Raw genomic sequence first — 13,365 nt, 5'->3', positions numbered from 1 at the left:
CCTGGGCAGAGAGCTTAACATTACTCTCCATTCAATCACTAAACACACAACGCACATTTTCAGACACCAACTCAGAGGAGATGGAGCACTGGCTCCCAGTCTGTGGTACATAACACATGTACGGCTGTAGCTACCATACCTGGGATTGTTCTTGCCTCTGGCCCAAATAACACCTGATTCCCTACATAGTGCACTACCTTTGACCAGGGCCCATACAGCTCTTGCAGGGTCCACAGCTCTGGTCAAAATAAGTTAACTATATAGGGAATAGGGTGCCATCTGGGACGCAGCCCTTAACTGCTGTTTGAGACTGAACTGGCCAATATTTTACAGTAGAACCGCCATTAAGTATAACCTGCATTCAACCACAAATAAATACATTCTGTACAAATGGCGCTAAGAAAATTGAGTGCAATTGTGTGACCGACATAATGGTGGGAAGCTGTGCGCTAGCTTAAACGCTCAAAATCAATATCTACAATGTAGAGTGACAAATCAATCAATATTGAGAATCGTCACAGCACTGCACGCTGCTGTATGCACTGCAGCTGCACACACGGCAGACAATGACAACACACTGTATAATACAGTAAGCCAACTCTCATACTAACATGTTATCAAAAGCTGGAACAGTAGGAGGCTTTTTCACATTATACAGTAGGGGGTGCGTCCTAAAAAAGGCACCCGATTCCATACATAGGGTTCCGGTCAAAAGTAGGAGATAGGGCTCAGTTTGAGATGCAGCCTAGAGCTCTCGCCCTCTCTCTGCCACAGGCGCTCACACCAATTCAGACCAGTTCCCTTGGAGTCTTGCATCACATTGCGCATTATTACATAATCCAGTCAGTGAATCACAAACAGCAGGCTTCTTCTTTGTCTTCTTCATCATGAAGAGCATCTCATCTGACTGACTCACTGCCGTTGTGTGTGTGTGTCTGATCTGCTGCCGTCTGCCCTTCCAGGCAGCAGTCTGGATTTCTACGCAGACAGGCACAAAAAAGTAGGTAGGCACACACACACACACAAACAGGCATCCTGCCCTTTCAGCACATCTCTCCCCCAGACGCCTTCCAAGCACAGACACACATCTCACTGAGTCATCAGGAACCCACAACGCATCTCTCAGCTAACTAAAATACACACACACAAAATACAGTAAAGGACATTGCTATGAAGAACGTGGGTCATTGTATCATATAGGAATGTGTGTGCTTACAATGAAGGGCAAGTCACTCAGTAGCAGAGAATAAAACCTTACCCTGCTCTTTTATTTGACGAATCTGCTTCACAGTTTCTTTCAAGATTGCACATTTGTCAGGCTTGACATTGAAGTTGTCAATGTCGTTGATGTTTGCAAAGATCAACTCAGCCAGTTCTTCAATGTATTTGTTTTCATGCTCCCTGTTCGGTTTTTCCGTGCTCCGCTTGGGGCTGTGGAGACAGAGGTACAGGTAAGATGACGAGGCAGGGAGGGCACACGGATTAGGAAAAACGCTTTCACAGCAATACATGTGGCGTCTTTCGATCAAAGCTTCAGCAAGCTACATAGATAGCCAATACACGTCCTGAAGATTAGCCGACGGCCCACCCCCCCAACAAAAACGTCACTCTGTTCTGCCATTGCTTGACCAGTGTATGAATGGACAGGCTCTGGCCAAAAGTAGTGCACTATATAGGGTGCTATTTGAAAGGGTGCTATATGATCAGCGTAGGACCTGACTGCTGAATGACCTTCTAGAGCAGTTCATCTGAGAGTGATCTGTAACAGGGTTTCCTTTAGGAAAATGTGGCGCTGGACATTTGACCGGCAGCATTTGAATAAACCAGACATTTCAGAAATGTACCAGACCCATAGGCATTGGTTGCATAACCTGATTAAGGCGTCCACTCACGGTTCTCAGAAATCACATTTAGTTCAGGATAATTCATCTTAACTGAACATGCAACTCGGATGCAAAGGCGGGCGTCATTCTTACAGAATTCCGATGAGCAATTTAAAGATAGTAGAATATAGGTGGCACATCCATAAGGCTTGGGGAAGCTAAGCTTTCCCTAAAGTAAACTGAATAAAAATGATAAAGCGTAATTAGCTTACCCCGGTCTATAAATTAATAAATAAAATCATGCAAAATAGGTTACTGCACCAGAAAGCATGATTTGTCCACAGAGGATCATTAGCTTCTTTAAAAAAAAAACTCAGTCTACAGTCGGAAGGGCTAGCAATTTGGGCAGAGTGTGAGGCAAATACCAAATAGATGATTGTTGAGTTGCGACTTTCAATGAAAAGCAGAGAGAACCAGCAAGGTATATGGCAATATAAAAAAGTAGGTATACAAATGGTTAGTAATGTAATGAAAAGAATCATCTGTCTAGTTACCAAAATTCTTAATTGAGTGAAAAGTAACCATCTATTTGGGCCAGTGGAGAACATTGGCCATACATTGGGCCAGTGCCACGTTTTAGAAAATAATTTCCTCCTCCAGGTTAGATGGACTTCGTACTGTATTTGAGTCTCCACTTTTCAGAGGCTGATTATATGGATCAGACGATGTCATTTTTATTTATTTGTCAGTGTCAGCAGAGTAGGCTACCCTGTCATTTTTGGGCTGCAGTTGTATAAAGCTTAGTAGATTTTTATAAATACATTTCATGCAAAGGACATTTTCCTGTGCAAAGAAAATGTAGGCTCTCTAAGCCACTGCACTAAACAGTCTTTTTTGCATACATTGATTGAGTTCTATTAATAGCCTACATTATGACTGTCCAATCTAATCATCACATTAGGTCTGCAAATGTGAGGATGCATGGAATGCTTTATTATAAAGGTGTATTTTTATTGTGAAAATTCTTCCCCAAAATTGAAACCACCGCGCCGCCTATGTTAGAAGAACTGCCCACATTTACTTATCCTCAGCGTGCGTTGAGGCGCGCGCGTGTGCGTGAGTTGAGGCGCGCGTGTGCGTGAGTTGAGGCGCACGTGTGCGTGAGTTGAGGCGCACGTGTGCGTGCGTGAGTTGTGTGTGTGCGTGCGTGCGTGCGTTGAGGCGCGCGTGTGCGTGCGTGAGTTGAGACGCACGTGTGTGTGTGTGAGTTGAGACGAGCGTGTGTTGAGATGCACGCGTGCGTGTGTTGAGATGCACGCGTGCGTGTGTTGAGATGCACGCGTGCGTGTGTTGAGATGCACGCGTGCGTGTGTTGAGATGCACGCGTGCGTGTGTTGATTGTATGGCCAATCCCAGGTTTTCACTTTAATCATTAAAAAAAAAGGAGATCTTTACTGGCAACCTTACATCATATACACACACAAACGTCTTACATATATATCGTGCGTTGAGACGCGTGCGTTCGTTCGTTGAGGTGCGTGCGTTAACACATATATTGGAGAGAAATCTGTAACGCATGCGTTGAGACGCGTGCGTTCGTTCGTTGAGGTGCGTGCGTTCACACATATATTGGAGAGGAATCTGTAACTGTAAGGTAGTGTCCCATATGGCACCACAATCCTTATAAAGTGCACTTTATTTTGAACAGGGCCCTTAAAGACTATAGATGGAAAAGGGTGCAATTTGGGCCACATACTTATATTGTGTATATTTGACAGCTGATCTTACCTGGGCCCCAGGAGGTCTGGGCCACATTCTTTTCGCTTCAGGGACTCTCCCCTGGCAGCAGGGTCGGGGGTGTTCTCCCCCGCACTACTCATCTTCAGCAAATATCACCAACTACAGGGAGAGAAAGAAGACGCCATTAAAGCTCAAGGCTGACGAAGATCTTCAGATCGAAACACAACAAACCGCTGGAGTATTCAACAGTGTACAGGTATCTACCTTTATTTCAGGAGTACATTTTCTACCCTAGCACCTGCAAGTAATTGGATGGTCGTACATTATGTATGAAACAAGACGCGGTTTAGGACAATGAGAAATTGTAGGGAAAGTCTTTACCAACGAGAGAGACTGAGATGGGTGCTAATCATGACTCTCCGTCTCTCACCTAGAGTGGCTTGCGAAAATATTCACCCCCCTTGGCATTTTTCCTATGTTGTTGCCTTACAACCTGGAATTAAAATGGATTTTTGCGGGGGTTTGTGTCATTTGATTTACACAACATGCCTACCACTTATTTTCTTGTGAAACAAACAAGAAATAAGACAAAAAGAAAAGAAAACTTGAGTGCATAACTATTCACCCCCCCAAAGTCAATACTTTGTAGAGACACCTTTTGCCGCAATTACAGCTGCAAGTCTCTTGTGGTATGTCTCTATAAGCATGGAACATCTAGCCACTGGGATCTTTGCCCATTCTTGAAGGCAAAACTGCTCCAGCTCCTTCAAGTTGGATGGGTTCCCTGGGGTACAGCAATCTTTAAGTCATACCACAGATTCTCAATTGGAATAAGGTCTGGTCTTTGACTAGGCCATTCCAAGACATTTAAATGTTTCCCCTTAAACCACTCGAGCGTTGCATCAGAAGTATGCTTAGGGTCATTGTCCTGCTGGAAGGTGAACCTCTGTACCAGTCTCAAAACTCTGGAAGACACATGGGAATCCTGTTTATTTAGCACCATCCATCAATTCTGACCAGTTTCCCAGTCCCTGCCGATGAAAAACATCCACAGAGAATTATGCTGCCACCACCATGCTTCACTGTGGGGATGGTGTTCTCAGGGTTATGAAAGGTGTTGGGTTAGCGCCAGACATAGCGTTTTCCTTGATGGAAAAAAATATACATTTTAGTCTCATCTGACCAGAGTATCTTCTTCCATATGTTTGGGGGAGTCTCTCACATGCCTTTAGGCGAACACCAAACGTGTTTGCTTGTTTTTTTCTTTAAGCAATGGCTTTTTTCTGGCCACTCATCTGTAAAGCCCAGCTCTGTGGAGTGTACAGCTTAAAGTGGTCCTATGGACAGATACTCCAATCTCCACTGTGGTGCTTTGCAGCTCCTTCAGAGTTATCTTTGGTCTCTTTGTTGCATCTGATTAATGCCCTCCTTGCCTGGTTCGTGAGTTTTGGTGGGCGGCCCTCTCTTGGCAGGTTTGTTGTGGTGCCATATTCTTTCCATTTTTTAATGGTGCGCACTGGGATGTTCAAAATTTGGGATATTTTTTTATAACCCAAATCTGTACTTCTCCACAACTTTGTCCCTGACCTATTTGGAGCGCTCCTTGGTCATCATGGTGCCGCCACTTGCTTAATGGTGTTGCAGAGTCTGGGGCTTTTAAGAACAGAAAGACACACACACACAGATCATGTGACACTTTATTTAAGTCCACCTGTGTGGATTCTAACTAATTATGTGCACCAGATCTTATTTAGGGGCTTCATAGCAAAGGGGGTGAATACATATGCAAGTACCACTTCTGTTTTTATTTTTTTTAGAAACAAGTACATTTTTTTATTTCACTTCACCATTTGACTATTTTGTGAATGTCCATTACATGAAATCCAAATAAAAATCTATTTAAAATTACAGGTTGTAATGTTACAAAATAGGAAAAAAAAACACCAACGGGGATGAATACTTTTGCAAGGCACTGTATCTAGTATATGTCCTTCCAGCCAGCCACGTAACCTCATAAGGCAATTTGTATGGCTGTGTAACTGCATGGGCTTCTGTCTCCCATCAAATCCAGGCTGAGGGAGGAAGACCGAGAGTGTATGGCTGCCTTGTGTTTCTGCTCTGTTTGCAGTTAGAGGCGAGAGTACCCCCCCACTAGTCTGTCCAAGACTCTTCACCAGTCAATGCTATTGGTTTGTCAATTACAGAAGTAACAGCGCCTCTTAAAGGGTGTATACACAGGCCAGACCGAACGACACTGGAAATGGCACCCTATTCCCTTCATAGTGCACTGCTTTTGACCCGTGCCCATAGGACTGGTTATGGCCAAAGTAGTACATTGTAAAGCGAATAGGGTTCCGTTTGGGACACAGCCCCTTTGTAGTCCAAACAGACCTACTTCCTTACCCTGCCTGGTTTGCACGGACTGATACTAGGCTGACATTCAGCTCCTGCATTGACTGATGCTTCAATAGTAAGATCTGTCAACAACAAGGGGCGGTGAACTCAAACACAGAGAGGATGATCACAACTGACCTGCATGGACAGACTGCTGGCCTCATTCAAACATCACACCACTTTTCCCCGAATGACTGCGGTAAGCAATAAGAATTACAGATCTCTGACTAACACAATTTCCTTAGAGAGCCGTTTCATCATGACTCATGAAAATACACATCTGCAGTGATCTGCATCTAATTCCCTTATATCCTAAAAAAAACAATGCAATAAAAAATGAATGAATACACATCCAAAATAAACCGTAGTATTAGTCAAGGTCTCATTACATATACAGATAGCCTGGCGCGTCTCTAGGGCGTGTCAGCTAGCCTGGCGCGTCTCTAGGGCGTGTCTCTAGGGCGTGTCAGCTAGCCTGGCGTGTCTCTAGGGCTCAGCTAGCCTGGCGTGTCTCAGCTAGCCTGGCGCGTCTCTAGCCTGGGCGTGTCAGCTAGGCGCGTCAGCTAGCCTGGCGTGTCTCTAGGGCGTGTCAGCTAGCCTGGCGCGTCTCTAGGGCGTGTCAGCTAGCCTGGCGCGTCTCTAGGGCGTGTCAGCTAGCCTGGCGCGTCTCTAGGGCGTGTCAGCTAGCCTGGCGCGTCTCTAGGGCGTGTCAGCTAGCCTGGCGCGTCTCTAGGGCGTGTCAGCTAGCCTGGCGCGTCGGCTAGCCTAGCGTTGAGCTGATCTAAGCTGCTGGTGGAATAGCAGACTGGTGTACTAAGAGCCCAGGCAGGCCAGCACATCACCTGACCATTACATAACACACAGCCTGGACCTGCCACTGAGCAGATAGAGCGCCAGCTGGGGCAAATCTCCCTGCTCATCTAAATGAATAATCAGCCCATAGATCCCTGCTGGAGACTACGCTGGCACTATTAGATCAGGAGGAGGAGGACGGGGGGGAGGAATCGGCAGCAGCAGGGAGGAAGAGGAGAAGTCTCAGTCTACTTCTCTCATTTATGCATGCTTACCAAATTTATACAGGCAATTAATTGTTAGGGCTTCTCACTTGCTCAGTTAAATTAGAGGGGGTGGTATCAAAGCTCTCAAGAAATGAAACCGATCATAAAAGCATCTTGAGACGCTGTGATTAGGGCTGTGGCGGTCATGAAATTGTGTCAGCCAGTTATTGTCATGTAACAGACCTTAACTGAATAATACAGAACATATATTTTTCTGTTATGGAGTGAGTAGCAATATAAAAGTGGCTATGATGAGGTAAAGGTGATCATTTGAAACAGGTCCTATATGCTAGATTTAGAGTTATTTGGCAACTTTTGTGATATACAAACATTTGAATGTCTTATAAATCAAAACATATAATGGGCTGCATGATGCGACTATAGGATATTGATGATTTGAGAAAGTAGCAACAAAAACAAACAAAAAATTGCTTGTGGTCTGTTCCTTGCCTCGGGCTGCACACGCTATTCTCTCATCAAGTAATCATACTTTCACCAATCAGACTAAACTGAGAATAATCTTGTCTTTACTAATATGAAAAACTAGTTTCGATTTTGAAATGGGTAGGAACACTGGCAGGGGAAATAAAGAGTATGCACTCGAAAAGCGAATGGAGGCGGTGCACTTTCCAGCTTGTCTGTTTTGTTGGCTACTTCGGTTTGACAGCGAAGCAGGAGATATTCTGCCCAAACTCTGTATGCCATGGGCTCTCCAACCTTGTTCCTGCAGCTACACGGTACTTCATTTGGAAAACCAAGTGAAAACACATCGATTAGTAACATGTTTTCGCAACAGAGCATATTTCACTAAAATGTTGACAGTCCATCTGCGTGCTCGAGAAAGGGATAACGGAGAGAGAGAAGATGGAGACGCAGGGTGGTGAGATTTTCTGTATAGCAAAAAAAGGTACTGTCACCCAATTAATTCTAGAATTTTTTTTTTTTAAATCCACTCTTAGTACGCTATTCAAATCAAATTCACTAATTGTAGTGGAACTGTAAGGCGCCCTGCACAATCAATGAACCAACAGCATCGCCTAGGGCTATACATTCTCTCCCAGACTCATGGATAGAAATGTTGGAGCGTAGCTTAATGTAACCGGTCCATTCAGTACGCATAATAATACAGTCCACACTCAAAGGCCAGACCAATAAAAGTACCAAAGACATGTTAAATCAGTTTGGTTTCATGTTTTTCTGCCATGCGTAATATGCAGGAGGCTATGAATTGTATAATGGCACAATCATTTTAATTCATAAGCCTATGCTCTAATATGCATGAGTGTTTTGAATGAATCATCACCATAGAAACCCCTGTCCATTTCATTGTGTTAGGCTTTAAAAACAACATCCACCACAACCATGTTTTACACTGTTTCAACCTGCTTCTTCAAAGTGATCATCACAGTACGGTGAGTTTTAAAAGTACGATAGGCCTAGTGTTTTGATAAGTGTTTGATGTGATTATCGATTGCATTTATGTCAGAGTGGTTAGAGGGACAATACAGCCCTGAGTACCAACCATTAGGAACTGATGGTTATTAGCAAGTTGGGTACTACCAAAGTAGGTCCAGAGTGCATAAAAGGAGATAACAGTGACTCAACGATTCACGTGGAATTTTACTGCGGTCATGACTACTGGTGTAGCGGTAATACAGTCACCGCAACAGCCCTAGTTGTAATTATGTCAATTAATGTCCATGTTAAACCATGCATGCAGGGAAACATATTTCCTTGCTCCTAATGACAAGGCATTTTTACTGTAAAGCTTCAACTGATTGTGAATGTACATACCTAAACGCTGTACTGTATGCATTAATGAACATTGAAGACCTTTGCCACAACCCAAAGTCTGTACCAATTTCCATCAATGTTTATTTTTATTCATTATTTAACCAGGAAAAGCCAATTGAGGCAGTCTCTTTTGCAAGGAAGACCTGGCCAAGAAATGTAAGCATACAATCAGCACAACACAATTCTCCTGAAGAAAGTTTTGTGCCCGAGTTTTAAATTCATTTAGGGGCACTAGTACATCAAGTTCAAGCATACAATTCCACAAGCACCATGACATGGAGTTCACAGTCAGAGCAGGTGTTTGGGACAATGCAATACCAAATTTATATATTTGGGATACAGCCCCTGTCATTAATTGTTCTGTGTTCCAATAATTGTTGCATGTTCCTCTTCAGCCACCGTAGTTGAGCTGTCCTAAAATATATAGTGAGTGGACTGACTGGTAATACATTTGGGATTTCAGTAAAATGAACTAACCCTGATGAAGAGACAACAGATGAGACTGAAGGTAGTGGTAATACAATACCAGAGGCATGGTCAAACTTGACTCATCTTTTTTTATACTAAAGTCGCTTTTCCGCCAACTTCACCATAAAAATCGTGAATTTCTTCTTTTTTTTTTACACCCTTTCCTTATATCTGAAAGGTATTGTCAGTATCAAGTCAAAACGGGTATTTACGTCTAACGACCTAGTAATCATTTCAGTAAAGTTCTGCATAAGGCTTAGTATGAAACGTAGCTGTAATGCTGGAGGCGGCACTGGCACGCACTTTGCTCTTAAAAACACTTGATGGTTGCTAGGCAGTGCCAGTTAACCGTCCTCCTGCCAGTTCTAAACTTTGCGAGGCATGTCATTTCTCCCATCTCTTCACATAGCCCACCATTAAGCAGGCACTGTTCTCTTACCCACAAATGGATAGATCCATAAATAATTCATGTCGGAATAAATATCACCGAATGATGAAAATATTGGAATAAAGTAGGCTAATGCAACTGAAGGCATGTATCAAATTGTTGCTTAATGAAACTACCAAAGTCATCAAATCATTGTAATACATTTTAAGCAATAGTCTACCCGCTTGTGGTCAACTAGACGATCATTTCAGCACTGCTTTGAGACACGCGTGGGGACTCGTCTTGATAAAAACATTTTTAAATATTTGTTTTCGCTGAATCTCCGTTTGGATATTGGTAAGGCTACAATTAGGCTGTGGAAATGTTAGCTAAGTTGAGTGCTGCTCGTGAACATCTTGTCTAGTTGGCTCATTTATTAGAACATTTGTGACCCGTTCCAGGAAACTAGGCATATGTCGCGCTTCATTACTTCACAGGAGAGCCATTTGAACATAAAAATGTTTTTTTTTTGGCAGATATGCCTTCTGGAACATGTGAACTTTCATGCGGCTTAATAAAAAATGTGTATGCCATCTGTAAATACAAATAAAATTGTTAAAATTACAAGCCTAGTTTAGCCACAGAAAAAGCCAGCAACCTTCCCGCTAGCGATGATTGGCTGAGATAATGAATGGGCTGGAAATGCCGAGAGATTAGTTTGGATTGGTCGGCCATGTGGCACGCTTCTGTCTATTTGAGTTGGTCAGCATGTGTAGGTAATCTTTTCTAACACAGCTTTTTTTTTTTAAATATATCACGCAGAAGAACTGCATAAGGGTTGCTCTCCACTGTCTGGTGGACAGTGAAAATCTGTGGAATTAGAGTACGATAGCTAAGGGAGATGGCGAAAACACCTGTCGCCTGATTACATCTTCAAACTAAGGGCAACCATAACATTGTGACAGAGGGAGAAGCGTCCATCCATGCATACGGTTAAGGTAGTCTACCTAGCTACATTTTCAGATATTACACATTTCTATTTTGTCAGAAAGTCATTTTAATTTAAAGTTAAAGTGTACTGTTAGCTGGCTGGCTCGCTCGCAAGCTAACGTTACGTGTATGATCTGTGTAGTAATATTATTGGCATCTCAGACATTTGCTTTGCTAGTTGTAGCTTAATGTAAGCTAGCTAACATTGAACCTGGTTGGTTAGCTACCTGCAGATTCATGCAGGGTAGTAACGTCATGAGTTGGGATTATGGTTCAATTGCTAGCAATAGCTAGCTAGCTAGACAAGAAAAATATATTTTATTCTGTTATAGTCTTACTACAAAATATATATTGACTGATCGAGGTAGGTGTGTCGTGTCAGTTAATTAGAACTACCCCTCCCAGATCCAGGAGAATTGTCATAAACTGACACTAATTAGCATAACGCAACGGACAAAAAATATTACTAGAAAATATTCATATTCATGAAATCACAAGTGAAATATAGTGAAACACAGCTTAGCCTTTTGTTAATCACCCTGTCATCTCAGATTTTGAAATTATGCTTTACAGCCAAAGCAAGACAAGCATTTGTGTAAGTTTATCGATAGCCCAGCATAGCATTATGTCCAGCTAGCAGTAGGCAACTTGGTCACGAAAATCAGAAAAGCAATCAATTTAAATCGTTTACCTTTGATGAGCTTCGGATGTTTTCACTCACGAGACTCCCAGTAAGACAGCAAATGTTCATTTTGTCCCATAAAGATTATTTTTATAGCCAAAATACCTCACGTTTGGCTGAGAAATCCACCGGAAACTGCGGTCACGACAGAAACAGACAGAAACATGGCAAAAGTTTTTTATAATCAATCCTCAAGGTGTTTTTCAAATATCTTTTCGATAATATATCAACCGGGACAGGTGGCTTCTTAGTAGGAAAGAGAGAAACTATGGCCGCATTTGTCCATTACGCACAAATCACTGAGAGCCACCAGCTGACCACTGACGCAATGTTGTCTTTCAGGCTCATTTTTCAAATTAAAAGCCTGAAACTATGTATTGTGACACTAGACACATTAGGGAAGCCATAGAAAAAGGAATCTGGTTGATATCTCATTCACTGCTCAATAGGGACGCATAGGAACGCAGAGCTTTCTAAATAAGAGTCCCTTCCTGATTGGATTTTTCTCAGGCTTCCGTCTGCAATATCAGTTCTGTTATACACAGACAATATTTTTACAGTTTGGAAACTTTAGAGTGTTTTCTATCCTAAGCTGTCAATGATATGCATGTTCTAGCATCTTGTCCTGACAAAATAGCCCATTTACTTTGGGAATGTTATTTTTCCAAAAATGAAAATAGTGCCCCCATAGTTTCAAGAGGTTAAATGAACAAAATAATGAACTATTGATTTCATTCATTTGGACATAACATAATTCAACTCAAAATAAACCAGTCTATTGTTTTGAAAATATATTGTATTAGTCTTAGGACCAGCCTAAACAAATTAATAATTATTTTTGTTGGTACTAATATAAGGCAGGTGAGAATGTAGTTTAAAAAATGTTTTAAAAAGTTTTTTAAAAATCTGGCAAAATCCTGTAAATCCTGTGTGAAAGCAGTATCAGTAAAAAGAGTTAGCGTCCCAAACAGCACCCTGTTCCCTATATAGTGCACTACTTTGAACAGAGCCCTATGGCACTACATAGGGAATAGAGTGTCATTTGGGATGCAACCCATTGCAAACAGCCTGCATTGGAGGGTCACCATGACCCCGTGATGTGGGGCGACATGTTTCAAGAGCAAATACACAACTGTTTGTCTGGCTGCTTGGATGCATGGACAGAGCCTAACCTACATCCTCATTCCATTACAAGGTGGCAGCTCTATACAGTCAGAAGATACAAATCACATCCCAAATGAGTGCTACACATTGTTATTCCACCCCCAATACAGCACTTTGAGCATCTGGAAAGGCACTACATAAATGCAGTCAATTATTAGCATTATTAATTACCGTACTTCAAAATACGGACCATTCAGCCATTTCCACCGTCGACTAAAGTTGAGGAACACTATTGGCTTTTATTTAGGGGGTAGATCAGCTTTAATACTGCAGATAGTGTAGCTTCCATCAATGTAATTGTCTGCATCATTTGCAATCCCCCATATATTTGTTTGTAAATATATATTTTCTCCTAACCCCCCCTAATTGGAGTAAAGTAATGGACAATACTTAGGCTTCTACATACATAAAAATGTGCTTTTTCACAAAAGTTCTGAAACCTTTATTCTCAGTTTCTACAGATGTATAATTCTTTAATTACATTTTCGCAAAAATGTTTATATTATTGATCGATTGACTATGTTTTTTCAAAATCACCCAGCAGTGCTATCCCTAGAATGCCAGCATCCCGCAGTCACCTCTTCACTGTTGAGACTTTTTTTTTTTTTGCAGGTATTATTTAATGAAGCTGCCAATTGAGAACTTGTGAGGCGTCTGTTTCTCAATCTAGACACTAATGTACTTGTCCTCTTGCTCAGTTGTGCAATGGGGCCTCCTACTCCCCTTTCTATTCTGGTTAGAGCCAGTTTGCGCTGTTTTGTGAAGGGAGTAGTACACAGCGTTTTGCCAGATCTTCAGTTTCTCACATAGAATAGCCTTAATTTCTCAGAACAAGAACAGACTGATGAGTTTCAGAAGAAAGAGTCTTTGTTTCTGGCCATTTTG

The 13,365-nt window shown here is 42.2% G+C and overlaps 1 protein-coding gene across 5 annotated transcripts in view; it reads right to left on the bottom strand.

Annotated features, from left to right (window-relative positions):
• LOC112259594 (nuclear receptor coactivator 2) overlaps nt 1–13,365 on the bottom strand; it is a 65,758-nt gene that overhangs the window by 29,355 nt on the left and 23,038 nt on the right. For all 5 annotated transcript variants that reach the window (XM_042328756.1, XM_042328755.1, XM_042328754.1 and 2 more), the window contains exons 2-3: nt 3,612–3,722; nt 1,259–1,431 (exon numbers count right to left, since the gene is read on the bottom strand). In XM_042328756.1, the coding sequence (XP_042184690.1) occupies nt 1,259–1,431; nt 3,612–3,703 (265 nt within the window). In that variant the 5' untranslated portion in view covers nt 3,704–3,722. The remainder of the gene's footprint in view (nt 1–1,258; nt 1,432–3,611; nt 3,723–13,365) is intronic.

This window comes from Oncorhynchus tshawytscha, linkage group LG10 (assembly GCF_018296145.1).
Source record: "Oncorhynchus tshawytscha isolate Ot180627B linkage group LG10, Otsh_v2.0, whole genome shotgun sequence".
NCBI lineage: Eukaryota > Metazoa > Chordata > Actinopteri > Salmoniformes > Salmonidae > Oncorhynchus > Oncorhynchus tshawytscha.
The sequence above is the reverse complement of the archived record's forward strand: the minus strand, read 5'-3'. Positions and strand labels throughout refer to the sequence as shown.